The 27739-nt window shown below is 38.3% G+C and overlaps 2 protein-coding genes across 3 annotated transcripts; one reads left to right on the top strand and one right to left on the bottom strand.

Annotated features, from left to right (window-relative positions):
- Positions 1-534: 534 nt before the first annotated feature.
- Positions 535-14287, bottom strand: wdr1 (WD repeat domain 1). The gene is made up of 15 exons (XM_067588008.1): positions 14111-14287; positions 12313-12434; positions 10198-10288; positions 9939-10086; positions 9263-9443; positions 7932-8009; positions 6892-6972; positions 6346-6579; positions 5268-5360; positions 4012-4163; positions 3287-3374; positions 3029-3139; positions 2628-2801; positions 2358-2502; positions 535-1629 (listed from the first exon to the last, which is right to left on the bottom strand). Exons 1-15 carry the CDS (start codon positions 14124-14126, stop codon positions 1523-1525), a joined length of 1821 nt encoding a protein of 606 aa, XP_067444109.1. The 5' UTR covers positions 14127-14287; the 3' UTR covers positions 535-1522.
- A 3397-nt stretch (positions 14288-17684) lies between these two features.
- On the top strand, positions 17685-27336 carry idh3b (isocitrate dehydrogenase (NAD(+)) 3 non-catalytic subunit beta). Of its 2 annotated transcripts, none has more exons than XM_067588007.1 (11): positions 17685-17840; positions 19951-20124; positions 20479-20599; positions 21724-21784; positions 21876-22008; positions 22592-22725; positions 22850-22952; positions 23138-23284; positions 23487-23581; positions 23772-23832; positions 26809-27336. In XM_067588007.1, exons 1-11 carry the CDS (start codon positions 17712-17714, stop codon positions 26884-26886), a joined length of 1236 nt encoding a protein of 411 aa, XP_067444108.1. In that variant the 5' UTR covers positions 17685-17711; the 3' UTR covers positions 26887-27336. The 2 variants fall into 2 exon arrangements, with proteins under 2 accessions (XP_067444108.1, XP_067444107.1); XM_067588006.1 differs by lacking the exon at positions 26809-27336 and adding an exon at positions 24803-26468.
- The last annotated feature ends 403 nt before the right edge of the window (positions 27337-27739 follow it).

The raw sequence follows: 27739 nt of genomic DNA, 5'->3' as shown, positions 1-27739 counted from the left end.
TAATCCTAAACATAGTGTTAATCAAGTAACTAGTCAGTGACTGAGGTGCACATGCTTTAAAAATAACTGCTTCACTATGTCTACAGTTTATAGCATTTTTACAATATATCTATAAAATGCAATTAGTAATTGCTTGATAATACAAAGTCATCTTAATGTGTTTCCATTGGTTAAAGATTAACCTGAGCAAGAGCATAAATGTCATTGAATCTTTTGTTTTCCTTTAACAGGTATGATCATATTTCTCACCAGAAATGCTTTTCAAAGCCGTTAAACATCTGGGAGAGTAGTACAGCCCCAAACATTCAAAAATATTTTGAAGACTAACCTTTTAAAAGGATACATCTCCCCCCACTCATGTTTCCTTTATCAGACAATTTACAATGAAGCAAGACAGAAATAAAAAAGGAAATCTTATATGCGACAATGTCTAAGGGTCAGTCAGGTACAGTTACAGTAACATAATGGTAAACTTACTAATGTAGTCACAGAGAAATCCTCAAAAATAGTACTTTTTCTTTTTTTTTTTTAAAAAAAGGGTTTCTCACCTGCTCCTCTCAGTCTTGCCTCAACTGGTAACACCTACAGTTCAGTGGCATGTACAGTATGTTATAGTCAGTGTGCGCCTGAATGAAATTGTTTGAAGATTGCAATTGAACAATTTGCACATAAATGTGTTTGACAAGCAGAAAGAGTGCAAATCAGCATGAACAAGAAAATGCATAAAAAGTGTTTTTATTATTATCATTATTATTAATGAATCACTTCCACTTTGGAAGCCGATGCATGAAGACATGAAAAAAAAAGTGAGACAAGCATAGTGGGCCCAAACAAAAAACACAGCAACAATACAGGACCTTCAAATGAAATGACAGCATCTTGATTGTATACGTAATTTGTTCTTTCAGTTCCTATTATTGCTCCCCAGTCCAACAGGAAGTGCTATGAATCACAGAAAGTAGACCTAAGAAAGCAAAAAGCAAAGAAGACACCCACCCCCTTAAAACCTTGAAAATAAAAAGTGACAGGCAACGGCAGTTAGGACCAGTTACTTCTCATTTCAGGAATGTAACCAAAAGATTTCATTTCTTTTAAGCATCATTTTGTTGATTTAAAAAAACAACTCACTTTTGGTTCATCCGTTAAGTTGGGGTGCATTGAGCCCAACCACAGACAAGGATTTCAGTTTAGAGGCTATTACCTATGGAATGTTGAGCTTACAAATATTTTTCTGGGTCCATAACGCTCAAAGAGATGTAAAAGCACTCATGGTTACATTGTATACTTCAACATTTTGTCTCTGTGTAAGTTGAGGTTATTCGCATCAAAGAGACATATCTTAGATAATTTTATGGGAGCTTTTCCCAGCCATGACCATTTACAATTCAGATGTTTACAGACAGCATAGAACACCGTTTAGATGGTGAAAATTACAGTAAAAAAAGAAAGAAAGAAAGAAAGAAAGACTGAATTCTACAGTAGTCCTTGTCCCTGGAGATGAGGATGTTCGTCTGCGTGCAGCTCAGTCTGTAACAGTCCACTGCTTGATGCTGCCATCGTGGGAGGCGGTGACTAGAGTGTGCTCATCTATCCAGGCCAGGCCGCTGACATGGTGCAACCTGTGAGCGTCTGCAGACATCAAAGCATGAAACAACCATGTCACAAAGACTTAACAGAGTGCTCAAGGCCCTGAAATCCTGTTTTCTTCTGACTATGAGCCATGAAATCCTACATAAACACAACATTTCTGCTTTAAAGTGAGAAGGGTTCAGTTGTCATGCATGTCCATGCATAAGTCATAAAGCCGATTAGCTGAGTTTGAGAGTGTTAAAAAACTCTTGGTAAATAATAATTAAGGATGTTTTTTACCCGTGACTGTAGCTTACAAATATTTAAGAAAAATTAGGGACACAACTAATGATTATTTTCATTATAGAATAATCTGTCAATAATTTTCTTGATTAATTGTTTGTTCTGTAAAATGTCAGAAAAGAGTGAAAAATGATCAAAAATATCCCTGAAATGCACACATTTCAAAAACTGAAACCAGAGAATGTCGGGAATTTTGATTGTAAAATTACTTAAATTGAGATTAAGATTTTTCAGTTTTTAAATTAACCACATCTGTAGCTAAGTTAAAAGTGTTCAACAATCAATACACGCTGAGCTATGATTTATGCCCAGCTACATGCTCTACATATGTAGAATTTTAAAACTGAGTAAATACCATTGCTGAAGTCAAGAGCCACTCACATGACATAGCTGCCACAGTAAAGCTCAAAATCTCTTAATGCGTGTAAAGGCATTAGGAAAGCCAAGGTTGAGTGAATGTATATATGTGCACTTGTGTGGCCTACCTGGGAGCTTAATCCTCTTGTCTGCATCATTAACTGTCCAGATAAACACCATCATATCCATCCCACCAGTGGCAAAGCGCTCATTATCAGGTGACCAGGCCAAGACCACTGGTTTTGCATGGTGTCCATAAAACTCATTTTTGACCTGGGAAAATAGAAGAGTGACAACTAATTATATATAAAAAAAGAGGCAATGACTCTTTTATATTCTACAGGCGCTGGATATTAAATAATCATCAAAAAGGATGTATAGGAGAGACAAATGCTTACAGAGTAGCCATCTGCCACATTAAAGGCTGTGGCAACTTTCTTGTCATCTATGGCAGCCAGATAGGCTCCATCATTAGAGTAGGCCATGTCTGTGATCGCCCCTTTAGCCTCGATGGTTTTACCCTCGTCCTTCAGAGTGTTGCCTTGAATTGAGTACAGACGAATTATCCCATCCTAAAGAAGAAAAAAGAAAAGAATCTCAAATTTAATGACTCCAGGGTGCGATGAAGACTGTGCAGCACTGTGTTCTGAGATGGTTATTTAAAATGGATCATTATTACAAAGCAAGACATGCTGATGATGTTTTCCCCCTGAATTCAAAAGCTTTTTTCAAGACAGATCTAAGGTGACTACATGCATGTTTGGCGAGATAATCCCTGGTCTTAGATGTTGACACTTACTGCTCCCCCCACTGCAGCAGTGGTGCCCCCGGGGTGGATAACTCCAACCTCTGGTTCATAGCCGAGATTATCCAATGTGAAGACTTTCTTCTTATCCTTCAGCAAGACAACCTGGGAAAAGCAAGAGATGAGGAATGATCATCAAAACATTTTCCAATGGATGATATAAAACATCACAAATGCTAATATGTGTTCAAAGGGGAGATCATGCCGAGGCTAAGCGGTAATGACAAAGAGACCAATTTTATTTTTAATTACCTGCCCAATGCACACAGCCAGTGACAGCCCTCCTGCTGCTGCCGACACACTTTTAGGCTGGAAATCCATCTTCACCACATCAGAGGCACTGAAAACCACAACTTTGGGTTATTAACATGGTAAATAAGTATCCACCTCTTAACTATAACATTTAGAGGTGGACTAATTATGGATTTCTGAAAGCCGATATTAAGTTTGAATAAAAAGAAAACAAAAGACATTTCAATTACACTTTTGTAAGTCTCATTTATCTTGCATGTCATGACATTATGGGATATTGGGTTGAACAAATAAACCTGACTTAAAGTCACTTCTGATGCACAGATTGGTGCCACTATAAAAGAAGCCTTAAAAGGCCTTCACTTATTAAGGATACAATACATGTTATATACCAAAAAAAAATTTTTTTTAAAAACAATCGAAGTGCTTAGAAAATGATGACCTAAACCAAAAGTGCTAAGAAAATTTTGGAACAGATCTCTAGTGACATAATAAAGGAATACTTTTACAGATTTTCTACATGACAGCAAATTAAGCGCAGGCACATCCACCCATTATCAACTGTCATAACAAAAATCTAATCCAAAACTTAATCTGTTTTCTACCAGGCAGATGCCCTGCCAAGATCGACTTTCATTATCAGACAAAATGCACAACATCATTATAATCCTCACTAAGTTGATCTCATAGTCGTTATCTGTACAGCAACATGTAAAGATCCCTACCTGTACTCCTTCTTGCCGATGTTGGTGTAGCGCAGTGTATCGTCCATGCTGCACGTCACCAGCTCGTCGGTTTCGTCAACCACCATTTTGCTCACCTGGTTGCTGTGGCCCTTCCCCGAGAAGCAATCGTTCTCCCCAGTTTCTGCATCCCAGTAATGTGAGGCAAATGTTAAGGAAAAAAATACATTACAGACATGGATACTTAATTCATTCTTCACTTTCTAAGATCAACACACACATAGTGAAGCAGAACTAGTCAATACAACAGGTGAGTATTGGGTTGCCTGAACTACCTGCACACTTTAATGCATCGAAAGATTGATCCAAATGCAGAGATTAAGGCTCCAAGAACTCACCATCTCTCTATAATCAAAGTGTCCCAATTCCAGGTTATTATCGAGTACTATCGACTGTAGCACAAAGGCTTCTGCACCTAGTACTGAGCCCTCACATGAGAAATACAAGCAATTTTCAAACTTTCATTTAAAAATAACATTTGTGGAACCATTTTATCGTTCCACAAATACTACAGCCTAGTAAAGAGCTGCTTAATACTTACAATTTAGTCTTATTTTGAAAAATGACTCTGGATTTAGCTCTCATTGTGTTCCCCCTGGTACACTACCTATTTAATTTTCATTAAGAGTCAGTTCTGTTGTTTCAAGCTTTCTGAGAGCTACTGTCCCAGTCCATTATAAGAGTGGGATTATTCAGTTCCCCCTTAAAAAGCCAAAATCAAAGCCATATTGCTGAAGCAATTTCAGAACAATTTTCTTCAAAACTCAGCTTCCTCTCTTAAATTAATGCCTATTATGAATCAGTGCACCATTTCAGAGAATCCAATTGGGCTTTAAGACCTTCCATATCACAGAAAGTGCATGAATTTGTGTTGAACGACTGACATCTAGCTGCAAACGATGGTAAACTCCCTGTTTTTAGCTCTATTAGATGACTGTGTTCAATAGTGTTGACTGCTTCATTCTGCTACAACAACCTAGTATCAGCAATGCCAGTCTGATAAAATTGTATACAGAAATAGATTAAAAAAAAAAAAAAAAAGAAGACAAATTTCTTCAATGGGGAATTTTGTTGAGCAAATTACAAAAAAATAAACCTCTGCAACAGGCAAATATTGTACATGTTACATGATGTCAAAATATTTGAGAGATTAAAAAAATATATCATCTAAATACAGTACAAAGGGCACTTTGTTGTCTAATGGGAGCGACCTTTGCTGACCACTTCAGCAGTGAAAGGATATTGATGTGTCCATCGTGACTTCCCGAGTAGATGTAGGTTCGCCCATCATTTTTGTGAACCGTCAGACACTGGATGGATTTGCTGTGACCCTGTAGGATGAACAAGTACATGTTTTGTAGAATCTTAACACATACACATGACAGACACTTGATATTTTGACAGCACATTAGTTCCAGTCAAAAGCCACATGACTTTTTTTTTTTTTTTTTTTTTTTAGATACTTTTGCAAGAACTTGACATACAGTGACTGGAATTTTCTGTCCCACTGCCTTCTGCCTGGCAGTGACAAATGATATATATCAGTACAGCAAATCTAGTCTAGTTGCTGGGTCAGTTCATTTCAAGCTGACATTTTGAGAAACAGGAGCTTAAAAGAGACCATCCAGCACCTCACCATTTCTGATAAATGTGTTTGCCAGTCAGAAGCTTTAATCTCTGCTCTGGTGAAAGGCTTTATTTATCATAGGCTACACTTGGTTTCACAAATCCACTCAATGTAGCTTACAGACAAAGAGCTAAGAGCTTTATACGAAAGGAAGAACTCCTGACAACAAAACATGCGGTTTTAACTTTTCTGCATGAACACCCTCTGTGTGTCAATATTGTAGTATATTGTAACATTTTAAAAATGTCATGTCAATTCATTTAGAATTTCTGAATGCATTCAAATGCAATGTTTTTCTTTCATCCATTTGCATTAATGCAAATATGTAGTAAGATTTGTAAATGTGTACATAGACGTCATAGAGCTTGCTGAGATTTATACGTGTGCTACAATTTAAAAGACAATTACAGTAAACATTTTAGAGGTCATAATAATGTGTATCCACTTTTTAAAATGTTATAATTGGCAAATAGTGCCACATTTACAAATTGGGTATCAATCTGAAAGCACAAAATTAGGCAGACAAAATTCTGAAAAAGTTAAAGGCTAATGTGAAAGTGTGTTCAGGTATATGGAAACTGAGTTATATGAAATAACAGCTACTTAAAAGATAATGCCACATTTTATCAGTAACAAGGAGCTATTGATAATATCCAAGAATAACATCCTTAAACCCTCAAGAGTCTGACCTTGACGGTGCGTATGGGTCGGTCAGGGTTGTTCTTGTCCAGGTAATTAATGTATCCTGACAAGGAGATGCTGAGGAGGTGGTCCTTCTGCCACAGGCAGCCCAGCTGCTGGTCTGTCACTTCAGTGCCCAGGTTGAAGGTGGTGACGGCCGTACCTGCACCAACATCCCAGAGCTTGACGGTCTTGTCCCCTGAGGCAGATATCAGTTGGGAGCTGTCAGGGCTCCAGCTGATCTGGAGGATGTTGGGATTGAAAAGAAGGTTATGATGTTAATATGCATGTAATGTAAAGTTGTGCATTTTGTTGGTAAAGAAGTCTTATAGATCTTTATTCAACATCACAACACCAGTGCTGTGTGGAGAACAAAAAACAAATGGGTTCCTCTTTTAGTGTTCCCTAAGTTCTCAATTTGAATAGGGAAAGAAGCAATTTTGTGTTCACAAGCTCTGATGATTTGTTTAAGTTCAAACAAGACAGACTGGCAAAATATATGCTGAATGCAGTATCAGATTTTGACATGAAAGAGCTCGAGAAACCCTACTTACAGAATAGATTCCTCCTTTGTGGGCCTTCTCTCCACCCAGTGAGCCGACGCGCTCCCCATTTGTTCCATCATAGACGAAAATCTGAGGAAATGATATTCATTAAGAAAAATTAGGAACATTTTTTTGTATACATCTACAGTTTATGTGAATTTGTTCTATACAAAACTGCCACTTTAAGTTGAGACATCCTTTGATTTAATTTATGTTATTGAAGTAAATGTCATTGTAGTATACTCAAGGTAACATTATGCAACTATTTTACCTTAAACAGCTTCAAGATCATTTTGATGGTACACTGACTTGTAACGGGGAGAATGTTGCCTCTTTCATTCCCACACACCAAACACCTGTTCTTGCACTATGTAACTTGGGTTGAGCAGGTACGATCACCCGCGAGAAATATTAGTTACCTGGAGGTAACTTCAGTTTTATGAGTATGTATGGATGGGTCTTCAGCTGGTAAGCGACAGCTGATGAACCCTTCCATAAATTACACTTAATCACTTGTTAACTCGCCAATATGTAACTATACCGTTACAACAGAACTAAGATACATACTAGCAGCCACCAGACTGTATTTTCCGCAGTGTGTGAAGACATTGTGTATCGTAACATAAGTCAGTCAGTATAATGCTAGCTGTTAGCAACTACATTTTAGCACACAGCTGCTGTGAGTTCAGATGTTGCCAGTCATGGAAATAATATCAACCAGAAGCACAGCGAGGGATGTCACAACAGTAACTGTGTCTAGATGTGCTGCTCCCGCTTTGCTTGCGGTCTAGACACAGCTTAAGTGTTGAAGTCTGTTCCCCTACAAATATTGTTCACTCACGTTACAATAGCGTGGTACCCTCACTGCTCAGATATCAACAGACTTAAATGCACCAGCGTCCTGTAATTACCAGTTGTGGCAGCAGAGGCCACTGTTGCTACTGCTCAGCAGAGGTTACAGAGTCTTGCTTAAAGATCGTTTTGGTCAAGGTAATCTTAATATAAAATTTTCATGAGCACATGCTCACACCTGGCAATCCAATACTCACCTGGCCATCAGCACCTGCGGTGACAAACCGACTTCCGTCTGGAGAGAAACGGACACAGTTGACAAACTGGCTGTGGTCCTTTAGTGGTCACCGGGGAGACAGGAGAAAGGAGGAAAAATTATCCGTACAGAAAATTTCTTTACAAAAATATAAACAGCATAAGAGTATTTTATCTAGGACATTCCCTTTCAGTCTTTCATCATGGTTGATAACCCATCACATTTTAATCATGCTGGACAAACAAAACAAATATATTTATCATTCTCTGCCATCCTCTTGAGGGAAAAGTTGACAAAAAGTTGAGAAAATAACAATTTTTTAGGTAAAAACACCATAGTGCACTTTACAAGAATAGTGACAGTCAAGACCAGCCATAGCATGTATACTAAGTAGTGGATATATACTCTCACTACTGATTAGAGTCAGGGAGGCTTGTTGCTGTCGTCCCAAAACAATGTTGTTCCTGATAAGAAAATTTCGTGAGGGGGCCCCTGGTCCTGGATAATCCAATTTGACAGCCACATATACTGCACTATACAGCCTACTCTATCCACCTGAGGAGCTGTTTGACAAGTGTTCATGAGCATGAACATAAAAACAATAGGACATGGGTTCAGGAGTGCATGTGCTGCTCTCAGCTCTTCTCAAAAACATATACAGGCTGTGATTTAATTAAAAACATCATCATAAATTAAAAATGCAAACCATTTGGCCCTAAGCTATAAGAGCATTTTGAGCATATCTACTCTATATCGACATATTTTCTATGAGACTATTACATGCCAAGACAGCATTGAAGAATGTAATCTACACTTTTATACAGAGAAATCAATTTGAGACTGAATTCTAAAAGTTTGTTTTTAGAATTTATAAGGATGAATAAGAAGACAGAAATGAAGGTTTAGTTTAGTGCGTGCAAACTGTAGAGGGAAGGCCTTCTACCAAGGATGTGGCTCACACATTCTACAAGAATTTATGGGGGAAGTGGGTTATGTAATATGGAAACAGACAAACAAGGCCACACTGTCAGTGACCACCAGGGTGTGACAGACTTAAGACGGCTGGTTTGAAGTCACGCTAGTGCTATGTGTGCATATGCTGAAGGCCAATATTTTGTTATTAATAAGACTCCAAGTTGAAGATGAAATTTAGCCTTTGGTTGGTTTGTTGGGTTTTAATCCTCTGGTTAAAAGCAGAGCCTTTCCTTTCTTCCCAAGACAGGTCCAGCTAAATCAATTTACTTCCATCTAATTTGTTTACACACACACGACCTTTCCAAAAGCTGCTCAAAAGCCTAGAGAAAAAAGCTAATGTTAATCTCTCCAACTCACGCGTAATGTGAACTTGAACTTGAAGGGAGGGCCCTCGAAGAAGGAACCACAGGTGTCATCACTGGCAGCAGCAAGGCGGTAAGGGCGTTTCTGCCGTATGTCAACACTGTTGATTAATTTGGAGTGGCCGGAAACCTCTCCAACTGAGGACCCAGAGTCCCACAGGAACACTGCCCCAAACCTACAGAAACAGATCAACACAGATAAGTTTGGTTAATGTGAGGTCTGAGAGAGGAATAGAAATAACAAAACACCCTTTTCCTATAAAAGCAAGTCTACAAATCTCCCAGGATTAAACTAACAACAGAAATTAGACCACCTACTCTACAGCTTGATGCTTACAGTCAAACACACTGACATAATGTTTATGCTATGTGTTTTTTTCATTATTATATTTATGGAAAGTTGCCCCACACAAGGTTTTAGCTGTCTTAGCTGCTCAATGGTGATATGTAGTAGGAAGCCTTCACATACTACACAGCACTATCAATCAAGACAATCATTAATAAATGTTATTTAAATGCACTAAAACTCCATCTTAGCATGTCAAACATAGAAATATCTAAAGCAAGCAATTGTGTGCGAGGAGCTTCTCTTAATGCTGGCTCATGGTGGCTAACTTCTATTTCTTGAACATAGTTTCAATCAGTCTAGTATGAAACCCCCCAATACTCACTTCTCTCGTCCGTCCCCAACAACAGCAATCCTCTTGCTATCCTCTGTCCATGCAATGTCCTTGATCTTGCCTGAAATAGGGGTGTACTCGTACTTGAGCAGATGCTCCTTCTGGGTGGTGTCCCAGATACGGATCTTTCCTGATGCATCTAAAGGGTTTAAAAAACAATTATTTATTTTATTATAGTATAAACATACTGTGATAAGTAACTACAGTATGTGCACATATTAGTTGACGTGTTCATATGTGGGCTGTTTACCTCCAGATGCAATGTAGAATCCACTGGGAGCGTACTTGGCAACAGTAACTTGATGGGCATGTTCAGTGTAAATGTCTGCTATAGCCGGGTTCTGCAAAGACAGGAAACATGAGACATCAGCAGGTGTGTGTCTGACAAATGGTACAAAGGTGGTGCCCTTCTAAACCAGTACAAAGAAAAATTCTGTTGTTTTTTATAACTTGGACCATTTTTCATAGTTTTGACCATTGTTTCTGTTGCTCATCATATCATTTTACTCATTAGGTCAATTAAAGAGGGATAAAGGGATGCAGCATGTCAGGTCAATGCAGCCTTGCAATTGAGTCTATTAAGAGCAAGTAAAACAAGTGATCAGACACATTTAACAACCGCTAAGTTTAACTGTGAATTAAAGGACCAGTGCATAAGATTTAGGGGGATCTCTTGGCAGAAACTGAATATAATATTCATAAGTATGATTTCATTTGTGTAATCACATGAAAATAAGAATCGTGTTTTCGTTACCTTAGAATGAGCCCCTTCTATCTACAGAGGGAGTAAGTTCTCCTCCCCAGGGCCAACCATGTTACACTGCCATGTTACTATAGTAGCCCAGAACAGACAAACCAAACACTGACTCTAGAGAGGGCCTTTTGCATTTTTCAAGAGTTTATGGCCACCGTAGGTTCTCCTACATGCTTGGAAGGGTATTCGTATCTGTATTTGCTGAGGCATCAAAATTATTTGTATTTGAAAAAAAAAACAATTTTAGGATATTAAAGTGTTGAAGTAAGTGTTCTTCAATAAAGTTTTTTTTTTTTTTTTTTTTTTTTTACAAAACTGGGTTCCCACATCGGGTCTTGAACCCAATTTTCCAGACCACAGACATCTCCACTGACCAATCAGCCACAGCTCAGCTCCGCCATACAGATAGATCTGCAGCTATTTATACACTCATGACACACAGGCAGACAGCAATGCAGCCTCTACGTTACGAGTCCCAGCCTGCGCGCTGTTATCTGACAGGTTTTTTTTTTCTTTCTGGAAACAAATCATTTAAAAAATATTTGTATGAAATAAATATTTGTAAAAACCCACTATTTGTGCTTTTCTGAATACCATATTTGGATTCAGCTCCACTCCTACTCACTGCTGGATGCCACTAAATCCTACACATTGGTCCTTTAAAATGAAAGTTAAAACTTGTTACCCAAACCGTCAGTTGAAAATGTCCATTACATTTTGCAGAACTGCTTCCTGGTTAAAAAGTAATTTAATAGCAGCTGAAAATCTTGTTTTTGCTGACTTCCAATGTTCAAGGATCTCATCTTGCTGATGTACTCATAATGTGTTATATACACTGTGACGTCACCCACAGGTGTGGTTACACGTGCAGAGGCCACTTACTACATGTTATTAAGTAGCAAGGGTGGGGAAAGCTACTTTAATGGAGGGCAGGTGGTGGGTGGTAGTGGAAATGCTGCTGTTACACTTCTTGTTCAGGATGAGTTGTACCAAATACAGAATGTACAAAATTCTATTTTAAAACATATAAAAAAAACATTGTTTGCAACTATCATTGCAGCCAGACTTTGATTTAATCTCTGGACAGCTTTTAAGTGTTGGCAGAGAAAGTACAGTTAGTATCATTCCCTTTTGGATTTAGCGTGACAGGACCTGCTCAATATATGTGATGACTAATCTCCAATGTTTTGCCGTTTTGTTAGGCCACATGGTATTTTGTTAAATTGCCAAACAAGCTATCAAATCAGGACAGCATAAGTGGCATGTGCCGTTTTGTGCCAACTGAAATGAAACCACATCACATCTAACCAGCCCAAAGCAGTGCTGTGCCCATCGGGTTTCAGAGCACACCTTTGACCACACCCGCCACTGGTTTTAGGTGTGGCCAGAGGCCCAACAAACATGAGACTTTCAAACAAGCGGTCAGTGAACTTATTTTCCAAGTGGTGTGAAGTATAATCAAAGAAATATACTGTAATTAGTGAGTAAAATGTCATCTTGACTAATATGAATAATGGCCAAAACAATGAAAGTAAGACCCAGATTGTAAAACAAAAAAAAAAAAATCCTTTAAAGTCAGCAACACTTGATAAAAATAGCTTAAAAACTTACTTCAATGTTCCTGATGATGACACACTTCCCATTGGTATAAAGGAAGTTGTTGCCTTTGGGATCGCCACCAATCACTTTCGCAACTCCCCTCTCCATCTGTGGGAGACTGGCGAATACATGTTCTGAAAGTAGACAAGACAAGAATAATTGTGAAGCGCTAAACACACATTAACTATAATGGGAAATACAGAAAACAGTTGACAAAGTAATACCACTTTGTACATCTATTTAGGGCAAAAATCAGTTTATAGTGTCCTCTCATTTATAACTTGTTCTGCCTGAGCTAATATCTCATTAAACTACAGTTTCATGTTAAATATACTGAAAGGTTATCCAGAATTAATCTGCATCAATTACTTCATCATTAGTCATAGGGCCATTAGTCATTAGACGTTTGAGGGCCTGATGTGTTTAACATGGCCTAACATATCTCATTGATTTTTCCAGACACTTTCACCACACTGCCAGGTCTGTGCTTGTTGGTCAAGTCAGTGCTCAGATCTATTAAGAACAGAGCCATCACAGCAGTGTCCACAAGAAGTTCATTTTTCTCCCAAAGAGAAGAGAAGACACAAGGTATGGCTATAACTTATGGGTAATAAACACATTACCCATAAGATAAAGAGGTAATTTACACAAATTTTATCAAGTTAAAAAAAAAATTCAATTCTAATTCAAGAAGGATATAAATATATCATGGTCAGTCGTGCACTTCCTGAAACCGTGCAGGAAGGCTGATTTTGCTTTCTATAATGCATATGTATTGTTTCACTTCTTCTCAGTAAACCGAAACAATGAAAATTAGATTTGTTTTATACTTATTTAGCTAGGTTCATATACGTACATGTAAATTTACAAACAAATGCCTATTTTTTCCTCTGTTTTCGATAAAGCATGTAAGCAGCACTTAAAGACAATTCACTTTAAATCTACACTGATAATAAAACTTCATAATGTTAGTAGGCTTCCACATTGCCTATAAAATAACTTTCTTATCATGACAGGTATCCAAATATTTGCTCTTCGCTCCACCAGCTCAACTTTAAAACTGCAACCAAACGTCTTCATTTTGAGCTTGGTCAGCAGCCACAAATTGTGTTTCCTTATGCCAGTGGTTCTCAAACTTTTTCACACCAAGGACCCCTAAACTGACACAAATTATACCACAGACGCCCATTTGATAAGATTTTGCCCCAGGGTGCTCCATCTGATAAGACTTTAGCTTTTAAATGTTTTATTACAGAACGTGTACGAACCCCATGACCAAAATAGTCACACACTCTGTCATTGTGCTACTTATGCATGGAATTACAGTAAAAATACATTATTCCCCGTTCCACCTCAAGGACCCCTGGGGGTCCCCGGACCTCACTTAGAGAACCACTACCTTTAGCTACTTCCCCACAGTCAGCCAGCCCCAGTCTGGACATGTCACAACAACAATGCGATGTGGGCACAACTATTTCCTCTGACTGACGTTAGCTCAACTAACAGCTAGCTGACGCTAACATCCATGAACAGCTTGTGACGGGCTGCATTTCGAGCCACAGCATCTTCACAACCAACTGAGGTTCATTGGACACATGTCTATACTGAATCTGACACCATTATTGCTAATGCCGAGCTTTTGTCTTCCATGTGCGAGATGAAATGTCAAAATTAATGCAGCAATGGGCGAGGCTAGCTAGCTTCGTGCTAACTGGCTGACTAGCTCGAGCTGCTCAATAATGTCGCCAAAAATAAAGACATTCATTGCATTTTTCGCTCAGTCGTTGCCATTACAAATTAACAGACTTACTCAGTTCAAGCGGCATTTTCCCAGCTGGTCACTTGCTTAACGTTACTCTTCCAAAATGAATGAAACAGTGGAGACAGTGAATCTCCCCCGGCTGTGCACTCCCTGATCACACAAACACGGAAGCAAGTGGAGCTCTCTTCTGCCTAGCTTTGCCCATATATAGTAAACTCAGATACTACGCTGCTGCTGTCAACCACTAGCCATGCACCCCGGTTAAATGGGATTATTTCACCCTGAACACCGCCTCTCAGGCTCCTGACTGTTAAACCACCCCTTCGATCTCCACCAATCAGATGGTGGTATGTGTAGAGTGGGCCCATGAATAGGGTCGTGGCCCCACCCCAATTAGTAACTTCAGCACTCTGCACATTACTCCGTGGTTTGGTCATGTAGCATATGAGATGTTTTATCTAGGAGTAGATTGTGTCTTCAAAGGCATTATCATGATCTCACAGATGTCTACTGTCTGTCCAGAATGATAAAATGTTTGCCCAGTTTTTTATCTTTCCATGCAGGCAGTATAGCCTACCTGTTGAATTATCAGAATCATAATCATCTTTATTTGCCAAGTATGTTTACACATACAAGGAATTTGACTCCAGTTTAGTGGCTCTGAGTGTATTTACACAGAATAACAACACAACAATCTTCAGAAATATACACAAGGAATGACTATATACATGTGAAATTGTTTCTGTGAACTTTAAACAGGATAATGCGCCATGCTGAGATGTTTTTTTAAATTTTTAAAAAATGACATTATATGCATATAGTAGGTGGTTATGTACAGCATATACAGCCTGTTCAGATATACAGCAGTGAGTGAAATGTATTGCACATTTTGTATTTTAGACTAAAATAAATATATATAATTTGTAGGTACAGTGGGTATTATAGTGGTTCAGGGTTCTTGCACAGTGCCTGAGTTAACTGTTCATAAGTTTGACAATGAGGGGGAAGAAACAGTTCCTGTGTCTGGTGGTTTTGGTGTACAATGTTCTTTAGCGCCCACCAGTGGATTATTATTTTTATGATTATGATTTTTATGATGTGTAAATACTTGAAATATACAACTTTTGAAAACAAGTTAAAATGTTTTGACTTTTCTCCTACGTTTGAAAAAAGAAAGTATTTCCTAATACATTACCTATATATACCTATATATATACCTAAAATATTCATTAACTAGTAAGAAAAATTATTAATCAGTTTCCAAAGTTTTAACTATTTCATAATCCTGGTAAACTGAAATGACATATTTTGTTTTGTACAACACAAGAAAAATATAGCCTAAATGTGTTGTTGTGTGTAAAAATAAAAAATAATGAAAAGTCACATTAATATAGAGTATACTGTAAATATAACTTATAATAAGAGTGTTACATTTTGGTTTATGTCATACAAATCAAGCAGGGACATCATCTCCGATAATCATCTTCGTTTGGATAAGGAAAGAGAGCCACAACATAGGAAACATGTTTTAAGTCTTTCATACAAGAGAATGAAAATGTTATTACGGAAATACCTTTAAAACAGTTTTGAGTGCTATTAAGAAAATACGAAGATTTCAGGGTATCTATCTTATAGAAAAACAGATGCTTTGTTCTGTGATTAAATGTAAAGACAATCCATACAAGGCACAAACTGGGGTACTGCAGGGTCAGCAAAACCTAGCGAAAGAGGAGGACAGCCTGAAAGGCAAGACTCAGGGAGAAAACTCCACACAAAAATAAATGCGCCACTTCTGCCCCTAAAGAAAATTATGCTGGCATGAATAACCAAATTAAATGCCCAACAAGGTAAATGGGGACCATTTAACAAGTGCTAGGAGGTGGCTCACTCTGATCTACAGTTTCATTGTAGCGATTTGAAAATCATCCTGTGCTGACAGCATCACTCTCCTGGAATAGGACGGGGAATCCCCTGACCTATATTGGATGGACCTATTTGAGAGGATGGGTCACTGCAGCAGCAAATATAGAAATGTTACAACAATACAGAATTTTAGAGATGATATCATAAGCTGTCGCACTGAGAAAGATTCATGAGTGAGTGTGTCCATGTGAAAATATGCATCCTAGGCTGAGATGGATGCATAAGAACTGCTACACATTTTGGGGCCCCCTGTGCTCAGCTCAACAACAGCTCTGACACAATAAATAACTGTAATCCTTGGCATGTTCCAGGGGCCCTGCTCAGCTTTGGGCCCACTGAATTATTCAAACAGAAGTGAACATAAAAGTGTCACAAAGATAGTATTTATTGCAACATTATTGTATTCGGTTGCATGATATTGTTTCCTGTTTCCTATTTTGTAGATCCTTAAAGGCCCGTTCAACGCTGCTTGCAGCTTTAATTCACCCTATTCTTCACTATACACCAAATTTTGAACCACTAATCTATTTTGCATTCTTAAATATCATATTTGTCATTATTAAATGGGTGGTTAATCCTTTATCGGTTTTTTAGAGAGCAGTGAGAGTGCATTCTTCACGTTTTATACTGTTTGTTTATGTAGAAAGAATATTCACAGTCATAGTCAGGGTGGTGGATTTCATTATAACCATTAAAACCATCAATCAACACTCCCTGCATTGCAGGGACAAAATTAATACAGCATTGACTGTAGTCAAACAAAACAAACTGGTTTGTAAATTGAAAACAACCATTACAAAAACGGTTAGTCTTTCCAGATGTCTCAGCAGCTGGAAACTTTGAATGTGTGTATTTTCCACATGATGTCCTTTTTTGTTGTGCAGAAGTTGCATCTCCTTCTCTTTTGTGCCCTTGTGTCAGCTGACTGTGGGACTGCAGATTAATCAGGGCTTGCTTTGGACTGAACAGCCCTGACAAGTGCTGCTGTGGCTGCTCTAAATTCTTCACCCCATTCTTCACCATACATTTCTATCTTTTCTTTTAATGCCGTCCTTTCTTCAGTGTCAGTTTGCCATCCTCATAGAACCATCTTTTCAATAATACCTTTGAAGGTGATGTTATACACATGAAATGAACCCCATACAACTGTTTCTTGCTTCTGTGCAAATACATTTTTTCCAGATTGAGTTGTTTAGCAGCTGTGGGACAATTCATGTACAATATCTAACCTGCAGATCCAAACACTTTGCCTGATCCAAACATTGTTTTTTCTTTCTAAAGATATGGGAATGGCCCTGAACATGTCACAAAGAATGCATCTGGAAACCTCTTCCAGTTGTGGGAATACTCAGATCTGTTTGTTCAATGAAGGTTCATAAGTATAGCAAAATGCACATCAAGTATCAAAATTAGGGCTAAACATGCTCATAATGTAGAATGGCTCCTTTCAGAGAGTTGGATTGATAAATTAATGTGTAAGCATTTTTTTTTCATTTTTTTTTCATTTTACATGGCAAGAGTCCTCTCTCTGTGGTGATTCCCCATCACAGGCCTACGTTTCTCGTCTCAGAACTTAGTTTCAGCTCAAGATAAAAACATATATCAGGATATTTTCATGACTGTGATTATATAAATTCAAGCCCTTGTCTACCAGCTGTCCAAAGGAGACAGACTGTCCCGGGTGGAGAAGGCACTTCTTACCGGCCATACATGTTCTGTCCACTTGATGGTAGTATTGAAGTTAATTGTCGCTACAGCAGCGCTGCACCGCAGAAGAAGTAGTTCAGTTGCTGTAGCTGCATGGTATAGGACAATGGCGGCCGCCTTGAGAGGAAGCCTGGGAACATTGGTCAAGGTGAGTATATTTACAAGCTTAGTTTGATAGAAGAGAGAAGTGGTTTTGGTAGAATTGTATTTAGGTAAACTCAAACACTGTGTTATTATAGTTTGGCTCACTGACTTTGTGCCGTCTGTGTTTGTGTTGCTGCTAACCATTTAGCCTCCTTCATTGACACATCGTTTGAATAGACCTCCTCATATTGAGATAGGAAGTGATACATGCAGGGCTGTAGTGGCTCCATTTCGTTTTCTAAGCTGGTCTATGAAGGAATCAAAGATCCCCGTTAATGTTGGTTTATCAGTAGATAGTTGTCAGACAAGCCAACCGCAGCTTTAGCTGAAGTAACGTTAGCTAGCTAACCGTTAACCCCATGATAACCTCCCTGTCCTGCATCAGCCATCAGATAACAGCAGCACATAACTAACTGTCTTTAAAACAACAGACCAGATAATAGGTCTATTTGTCTCTTCAGATGACAATCTTGTGATCTGATCATTTAGTGTCAGTTGCCTGTCATCTCAACTTTTCTTACTTGCCAGCAATATAATTAAATGTCAGTGGGAGATTAAGTTATCTCTTCAGTTGTTTACTTTAAAACTGCAGGTGTGTTTGTGTATTGTGATTTTGACAGATGGCACCTCTGGCATTATCTTATATATTTATTACATTTATTCCCTCTAGCATCCAGTTTGTCCCCTTGTTATAAACCCCCCTCTCTGCTCAATGTCTGATGATCATTCAGGATCTTCTTGAAATAAACAGATAATAAACTCACATCCACATCTGCCCTCAGTATTATGTGATCAAATAAGTGATCTGTGTGTCTATACGGATAAAAAGTCTTATCACATTATCACAGTATATGTAATATTGCATTATATCAACATGTACAGTACCAGTCAAAAGTTTGGACACACCTTCTCATTCACTTGGTTGAGAGAGTGTGTCCAAACTTTTTACTGGTACTGTATGTTTCTGGCAAAGAAAAGTCTGATTCTCTCTAATATGGCAAATGAAGTATCCAACATTCAAGTGAAATAATAAAATAATAATCCAATATTGTCATAACGCAGTGCTGCTCTTTAATTTGTAACATTGCCTACAATGACCTCATACATCCAGAGATAATATTGGGTTACAAAGAGAGCCTGACTGATATTTGCTCATTACAATTAGGTCAGTGTTGTATATGTCGGCCGATAACTAACAAAAAATTGCAGCACAAAAATACCAAAGGTATGTTTGAGGTAGTTTAGAAACCATGTCACCATTAGTGTTGGGGGGGAATAAAGCTTTCTGAAGCAATTAATCAATATGAAGGAATTACATTGAAAATGGTTCATAGTTTTGAAGTATTTGATACAGTTGACATGGGGACATCTGCTGGGCAACTATTGGAATTGCACTTGTATGACTGAATTACATTTGAGACCAAGATGAAACAGTTAGTTAGATAATTGGTCTTACTGCTTACTTTATTGTCATTTTGTTCAATAAAGTCTATATTATTAAAACTTTTAAACAGTCTACAGCTCTGTTTTTAGATATTGTGGCAGATTGACAAGCTCACCCCTTATCCAAAACCAGCACCACTAGAGAGCACTGACAAGTTTATTTTTCAACTGTGAAATGTCCTGCACTGTACATATATTAATAATGATGATGATGATGATAATAATAAATTAAAGGGATTCTTATCAAAAATGATTTATGTTAGGCCTATGTGTTTATGTAAAGATGTATATCACCCATTCTATTAGATTAAAAAAAAAAAAAGAAGTATTAGTATTGGCCTCAAAAATCCAGTATCAATCAGTCTATAGTTGACCTGGTATAGCTGATATGGCAGAATCTGACATAGACAGATTACTACTCGGTTGCCAGTTTATTAGGTGCACCCAGTGAAAACCAATGCAATAGATCCTACCTTCATAACAGTTTATGCTGTTAAACTGTATTGCATTATTCCAAGATGTGTTTCTAATACTGAGTCCACCCACATTGATATAAATGGGTGTAGCTAGGTGCACCTAATAAACTGTCAACAAACTGTATATTAGCTCTTTGTACATATTGTGATATTGCCCAACCCTCATTGTGTCTGTGTCCACATTTCTGTTGTCAGGGCCTGAGTGGCCCCAGGTGGCAGCAGCTGGCCTCCCGACCAGTGAGTGTTTCTGCTGGTCTCTGTGGGCCAGAAGCCCCGCCTGCTCGTGCAGATGCAACCTTTAAGGTCACAATGGTTCCAGGGGATGGAGTGGGGCCTGAGCTGATGACTGCTGTCAAGGAAGTGTTTAAGGTACATTTTACAGCTGGAATCATTGCTGCCTTTTGTCCTTTTAAAAAAATAGTGCACCATAGCTGTGGGAAAAAGAAATTAAATAAAAGTATTTTTTGGCTTTTTTGGTACCCATTAATACATACTGTACACTAGAAATATGCCAGATCAGACAGTTGCTTAATGATGTAATAGGCATCATTATGGATGTTTTCCAATGTGTTTGTACACCAGCAAAATTGTAATTGTAGAGCAAAAGGTTTACAATAGAAATGCTGAGAAAAATATACAAAATACTGGCATGTAAATGTAAAATTTAATTAAAACCTAAACTGGTCGATGTTAAAGTTGCCTTCTTTTTTGGCCTGTCGACAGGCAGGAGACGTCCCCGTAGAATTTGAGGAGTTCCACCTGAGTGAAGTGCAGAACATGGCCAGCGAGGAGAAACTGGAGCAAGTGTTGACCTCTATGAAGACCAACAAAGTGGCCATGAAAGGTAGCTTTACTTAATCTTTTGTCGTCCTTTCATAATCCACCTTATTTAAAAAATATAAAACAATATAATGTGTTATGAAAACTGAGTGGCCCCTTACACATATCAAAATAATCTACAGCTTTACATTGAAAATCCTTGTTTAGCCACTTCACATCCTTTATTATTTATGAAATAAATAGTAAAGGCTTATATATGAAATAAAGTACAGTATATTAGGGTTTAAAGCTAATGGAAACCCAAATCCACAATAGCCTTCTAACTATGTAATTTAGGGTCTTATGTACATAATAGTAAGCATTTAAAAAGTGTTAGAAAGTTTCAACCCAGATTCAAAATATAGTCATTTAAGTTTTTGTAAACTTTCATGATATTGGGTTTGAATTAGGCGTTCAGATGCTTGGACATTTATTATGAAAATTACGCAATAAATTCCACGAACCAATCATAAACAACGTGACAAGCGTATTGTCTCATTTCCAGTTGCTGGAGTTTCTGTTATTAGTTGTGTTTCTGCATCTCAACCCAGTTAATATTGCCATATTCTTCATTACCATGGCTTATTACCCGCTGTACATTTAAACATACACTAGTCCCGTTCAAACACTCTTAGCTCTCTCCTTCTTTTAGCAACTTTCTCACAAGTCACGCAGTTGTTTACATGCTTTTTATGTCTGCTAGTCACTTTAGCTTAGTAGTTAGAAATGCCATCTCTTAGCTATTCCCCTTCCTCCTTTAGTGGTAATAATACATGTAATAAATGTTGTGTATTTACCATGTTGGAGGCGAGGCTCAGTGAGTTAGAAACACAGCTCTGCAACATGGAAACATGGTCGTTAGCTACTGTAGTTAGCCAGCCCCCAGTAGCCGGCGCAGGTGTCAATCAAAACATGATCTGCCACGCCTACACAGTTTTGAGAAATAGTCTGAACAGCAAAATGAGCTGAGGTATGAGGTTTTCTAATAGTTATGAACATTTATTTTCACTCAGATTTTTGTGGATGCTTAATGAGACACTGAACTTTGATATCATTTATGCATTTTTACTATTTCAAGCCAAATCTGCAGAGGCTTTAAAAAGAATGGAACGGATCTAACATATGTTTCTGGTATGTTTGGTTATCCAGGAAAGATTCACACGCCCATGGAGTTCAAAGGGGAGCTGGCTTCATATGAGATGAGGCTGAGGTAAAACCAGAAAACCAGTTGCATGTTTGTGTCTGTGTAATTTCATTCTGTTTTAAAAAATAATAATTTTACCTCTCTGTATATTCCTCAGGCGTAAACTGGACCTGTTTGCTAATGTGGTTCATGTGAACAGCCTGCCAGGCTACAGTACTCGCCACAACAACCTGGACCTGGTCATCATCCGTGAACAGACTGAGGGGGAGTACAGCTCCCTGGAGCATGAGGTAAACAAGACTCCTCCTCACACTGCATTCAGGGGATGAACAGTGGTTTTAAACCCACATGAAAAGGAAAGATTTCTCATAAACACCATTAAACGGGCAACAAAATGAAGATGAATCACACTGACGGAGGTGCTGAAATGATGTATGTTGTTTTGTGCTCCGTTTAGAGAGGGAAGTAAATGTTCATTGCCACTCCTCAGCTGTCCTTCAGACTTGGTTTATTGTTAAAGTTTGCCTTCAATGTGGCCACTAACTATAGTTTATCTGATATTAGATTTTTGATGCTGTTACTGATACTGATATTTGAGTTTTTACAAAAGTTGCGAACAATACATATATATACATATAATACAATTTTTTAACATGAACAAACATTTTGTTCAGTTTACATGTTGTCGTTGATAGTTTCATTCATTAATATTGAAATGAATCTGATCCGTCAGTGAACTTGAGATGCACAACTGAAAAATGCGTCTGGTTTAGATAAGTTCTAATACATATTTGATTCTCACATTGCAGGTTAGTCGATGCTTCTATAAAAATGGCCGTGTTGAAATATATTAACCCTCTCCTTGCTCTTTAGAGTGTGACTGGTGTGATCGAATGCTTGAAGATCATCACCAGAGAGAAGTCAAGGCGCATCGCCAAGTTTGCCTTTGATTATGCCACCAAGAAGGGACGAAGCAAGGTCACCGCTGTTCACAAGGCCAACATCATGTGAGAAAGCTTCCTCTCTTTCTTTTTGTCTTGTCATATTCTTCAATTAATTTTGTGTTAATTTGGGTTATAATTTGCATTACAGCCATAGCAACACTTGTCCTCATCCCTTGTCTAATTACAGGAAATTAGGTGATGGCCTGTTTCTGCAGAGCTGTGCGGAGGTGGCAGAACTGTACCCCAAAATCAAATATGAGAACATAATCATTGATAATTGTTGCATGCAGGTATATACAGCTTTTCATTCTCCCGACTTTACTATGAATGATTTGCTTTTACATAATACTTATACCTAATAGTCTTGTATTCATATTACTTGTTTACTGACTTGCTAAACACAGTTTATTAGGTTTAAGTTTCACTCCTCCATTTCTGCATTAAACTTGTCATTGTCTGTGTTACTTTGCTGCAGCTGGTTCAGAACCCGTACCAGTTTGATGTGCTGGTGATGCCCAACCTGTATGGTAACATTATTGATAACCTGGCAGCAGGGCTGGTTGGAGGAGCAGGTGTTGTTCCCGGGGAAAGCTACAGTGCAGAGTACGCTGTCTTTGAAACTGTAAGTTTCCACTGACCTCTCACACTGTTTTGAATGGCAGTGAATGTTGTGAATGGCAGAGCATGATAATAGTGCACTCCAGAAAATAGTAATATCTATTGATGAACTGTTGATTACTAAACCTCTGTCTAATTCACAATGATGGTGAGGACTTACAGGACTACAGCAGTGATCTTGATCCTCTGTCTCTTTTCTCTTTCAGGGTGCTCGCCATCCCTTTGCGCAAGCTGTAGGAAGGAACATTGCCAACCCCACGGCCATGTTGCTCAGTGCTGCTAACATGCTCAGGCACCTCAAGTGAGTCAACCTGCTGAGGCCTTGTAGATAAAAGTACACAACATGTAACAGCATAGCCCCAGTCCTCTGTCCTGGTCCACTGCACCTCTCAAGCAACAGAGAACTGCCTCGAGTGCCTGTTTGTCTGAATGTGGACATGTGCACAAGACAGTTATGGCCACCTCTTTATTGTCACTGTATTGTGTTGCAGCCTGGAATATCACTCCCACATGGTGTCAGACGCTGTCAAGAGGGTCATCAAACAGGGCAAGGTAAGTGAGTGTGTGTTATTCGTTAGTTCTGCCTACTGTATGCCCAGTGGTGCATTCAGCCTATGAATGTGGAAACAGATAATACTAACAGTATTAACACTAAGAGGAAATAGATTTTTATCTGATGATTCAAGCAGAGCAAGATAAAGCCGGTGGTTCTGCAGAATGAGGATATGTGAAAGCAACAGGACATGCATACCCTAATGCTGTCAGCCTGTGCTTGTAAAGTAACACTGCTCATCGATTTTTGTGGGTCAGTATCTGCAACCTCATATATACGAAGTGTCAGGATGCTGCGGGCACTTTAGAAAATGAAACGTATACTAAAGTGTTCATGTTCATCCCTGAACATTAGCAGTTCTCGACCCACAAATGTCTACATCTAACAGATGGCAAACTATACTTCAGTGTGTTAGAGCGCCTTTGATAACTTAGTTTTGAGATCTCTTCCTCACTCAATTTTATTCTGCCTATAAATGTGCAACTTACATGTATTTGTTACCAGGGAAACTGTTTTTTTTTTTGTTTTGTTTTTCCTCCTCTTCACCTAGCTTGGACTGACTGTTTTTTGTACCCGATCCCTGTTGACACTAACATACACTGACACAAACACTAGCATGAAATCGGTCAACCTTCATCTCTCGGTTTGCTGTTGAAATGCACGGTGAATTCAGCTCTATAGATTGCATTTCAGCAGCAGAAGCCTTTTCCCTTTTTCATTGCTTTTCTTTAAGCAGTGGCAAAAGTTTGGTTGGTCAGGGTATTACTGTCTTTGAGGCATGGAGAGGTTACTGTGTGAATGTGACAAATTATCATTTTTAAGGAATGCTTGTCAATTGCTTGTCAAAGTGGAATTTGCCTGCTAGTTGTCTGAAGTGCCCTTCCTCTCCCTTTTCCCTCTCCTCGATACCCTCCTCTCCCCCACCCCCGTTATCCTGTGTGTTTGTGTGTGTCTGTGTGCACATCCCAGGTTCGGACACGAGACCTTGGCGGGTACTCTACCACTGGCGACTTTGTGTGTGCTGTTGTGGAAAACCTGCGTCACAGAGCCGTTTACTAAGATGTTTGCTCCCCAGACACACTCCTCCCTGACATTTCCTTTAATCTGGACACTGATCTTAACATGAACTCGGACGCATGTTAAGACTCATCTCTCCCCTTCACTGCCAAATGACAGTTGTGTCGCACAGTTTTGGGAAACACTTTCAGTTGCATTTATTGTTTATACTGGGTTTGCTAATAAATCCATTTGAATCAGCGGTGCCTTGTACTGCTCATGAGGCTACTTCTCAAGGATTTACATGTTAAAGCTTGTTGTCCCTCTCCATGGAAACCCCTCTTTCCTCATAGTTACTATCATCTCTGTGATGTGAAGGTTAGAATCATGTTCCCTCCTTTCACCTTCTCTCCTAAACCCTGGATTTTTTGTGCTAAGTTTGATGCCTTTTCAGTATTTTTACTGGACTGATTTAGATCATCTGTGTCATTTTTCTCGTTCTGGGAGACATTTTTACATCCACCTATTTCTTTTTGCTTGTCGCTTGATAATCTAAATGTTCCAGCCATGTTGGCCATACAGACTACCTCTTTGCTATCACACATCATTAGTTATCAGCTAATCTGCTTTTGCCTCGCGGTCAACCACCAACTTCCTCTTATTGTCATGACATTTTTCACTTTGTCTGATAGCCTCATCCTTAACCACCTGAAAACTGACTGCTAGTGTAACTTATTATATAACAACATTGCTACATCATGACCCAGTAATACCAGAACATTTCTGACCTACAGATGTTGTCAATCAGACTCTTTCACTCTGCTGTGAAATACTGTATGGCAAAGGCAAACCCATCTGAATGCAAAATTCTTGTCTTACTGGGATATTAATAATAAAAGTCACATTTTAACATAAACAACTCTGCCAAATTATCATGAATAGTTTCATCAATATATAGTGTTACTTTCTAGTGTGAATATTTTCAATTTTTATACCAAATTGTAACATTTTATAATAATTCTACACTTAATATCCACAGAGAATCTCTTGAGGTGATGTTCAGTGTCCATAAAGCTAGTTATCTGTTCATCATAAGTGGAGCAGTGCAGACCATCTACACTAAGGTTAAAGAGAAAAGTTACATTTTAAATAAGTATACTGTAGATTAGTGGCTAGGCTCCCAGTCTACTGACGACAAACTAAATGATTCAAGTCATGATTTCTCATTTAAACATAAATGCCAAAGAATAAAGCACAACATTTATCTCAAGATGGTGCTGCTCGTTCCCACAGAACTGTTGCTGCCTCTGATGCTGTAAGAATTAAGACTCTGCTTTTTGTTCATCTGTCATTCCTCAATATAACTGACTTCATGTGTAGTCAGTTGTTAACCCCAATAAAACATAAAGTTATATATTAGTAACTTTATATTTGTTTGGACCAAATTTTAAATCTTGTTATGGAGATTGTATACCACTAACAACAGTGTCATGTGTTTTTTGTATTTGTGGGTTTTTTGTCTTTTTGTGTTAATCAGATTTAGTTTTCCCTTTGTTCACAATAAATCCTGTATCGAAGTGTCATACTTTCATATTAAAGCTGGTCACAAGTGTGATGTTGTATTAAATGAATAACATTCTGTCTTCTCTTCATAGTGTTTGATCTTTAAAACTTAAATAATGTAACTATGGTTAAGTACTTATTGAAATGACTCACAAACTGCTTCCGAGAATTGTTATAATGTGTGTTTGGTTCTTAGCTGTACTTTATTTGACTGGTATATTTTATATAGAAAATGAAGAGAACATAACTTGTAAAATGATGCTTTCTAATGAACACATCTCACTGATCGCACTATTTGTGCGTTCTGTGAGTGCAGTTTTCAAAGGCTCTCTAACATGCTGGTGACGATACTGTATGTGGACATGTGTTGCTGCAGCTGTGCATATAGTAACACACTGTCCTTATGTTTGCAACAGGTGCGCACTGGAGACCTGGGGGGTTATGCCACAAGCGACGAGTTCACCCGGGCTGTCATTGCTAACCTGGCAGTCTAAGTATTGTATTTGCAAATCTGTCAGCTGCTACGACGCACACAGGCTTTTTTATTTACTTCCTGTTAACTTGATCTCTCAACTGGACAATATATTCCAGCAACAATTTACACACAATTTTCCAGTTTGATGCTCAATGATAATATTCATAAAGCCTGTTTTTGCAGTTGAGCGTAACACATCAAATATGACATTCACGCACAAAAAAATATTGTGTTCAAGATGCAAAGTCTTAAATTCCACACAAAACATGTTTCCATATCAGCATTCACATTCTGCTCTCTGCTACAATCCTGTAATTTCCACTTAAATGTTTTATGTCTGGACATTAACCAGCAGTCAAAACATGATGTACTATGTATACCTTCATATTATTTATTAAGTTTAAGTTTTAGCTACATTGCTTCTTCATTTATAATGAGACATGAATAATAAATAATAAGTGAGAAATTACATCTTGTGTGCAAAATCCTTGTGTGAATATTAATAGAGGACTGATGCAGTATCTAGTGTTGATCATGGCTGCTGGTGGCTCAGTCACAGCTTGAGAAACTCAAACCCAGCAGACACCCTCTCTGTGTCTAAACATATGCTACTCAGGCTGACCGAAAAAAATCTGTAAAAAAGTATGAATATGAGAGTCTGGTCCTGTCAGTCATATGGTGGACTCCTGCTTTGTGTAGCTGGTTTATGCTCCAGATCCCCAGGACCACAAAAAAGATAAGAAAGTAAGAAAAAACTGAACAGATACACAATGTTTGTACTGCTCTTTTAATCTTGTACACTGTGCCAATAGCCTGGGACTGTAACTAACGATTATTTTCGTTAGTGATTAACTGATTGATAATATAAGATT

This window comes from Thunnus thynnus, chromosome 4, assembly GCF_963924715.1.
Source record: "Thunnus thynnus chromosome 4, fThuThy2.1, whole genome shotgun sequence".
In the NCBI taxonomy this organism is placed as follows: Eukaryota; Metazoa; Chordata; class Actinopteri; order Scombriformes; family Scombridae; genus Thunnus; species Thunnus thynnus.
This window is presented reverse-complemented; position numbering and strand designations above follow the sequence as displayed.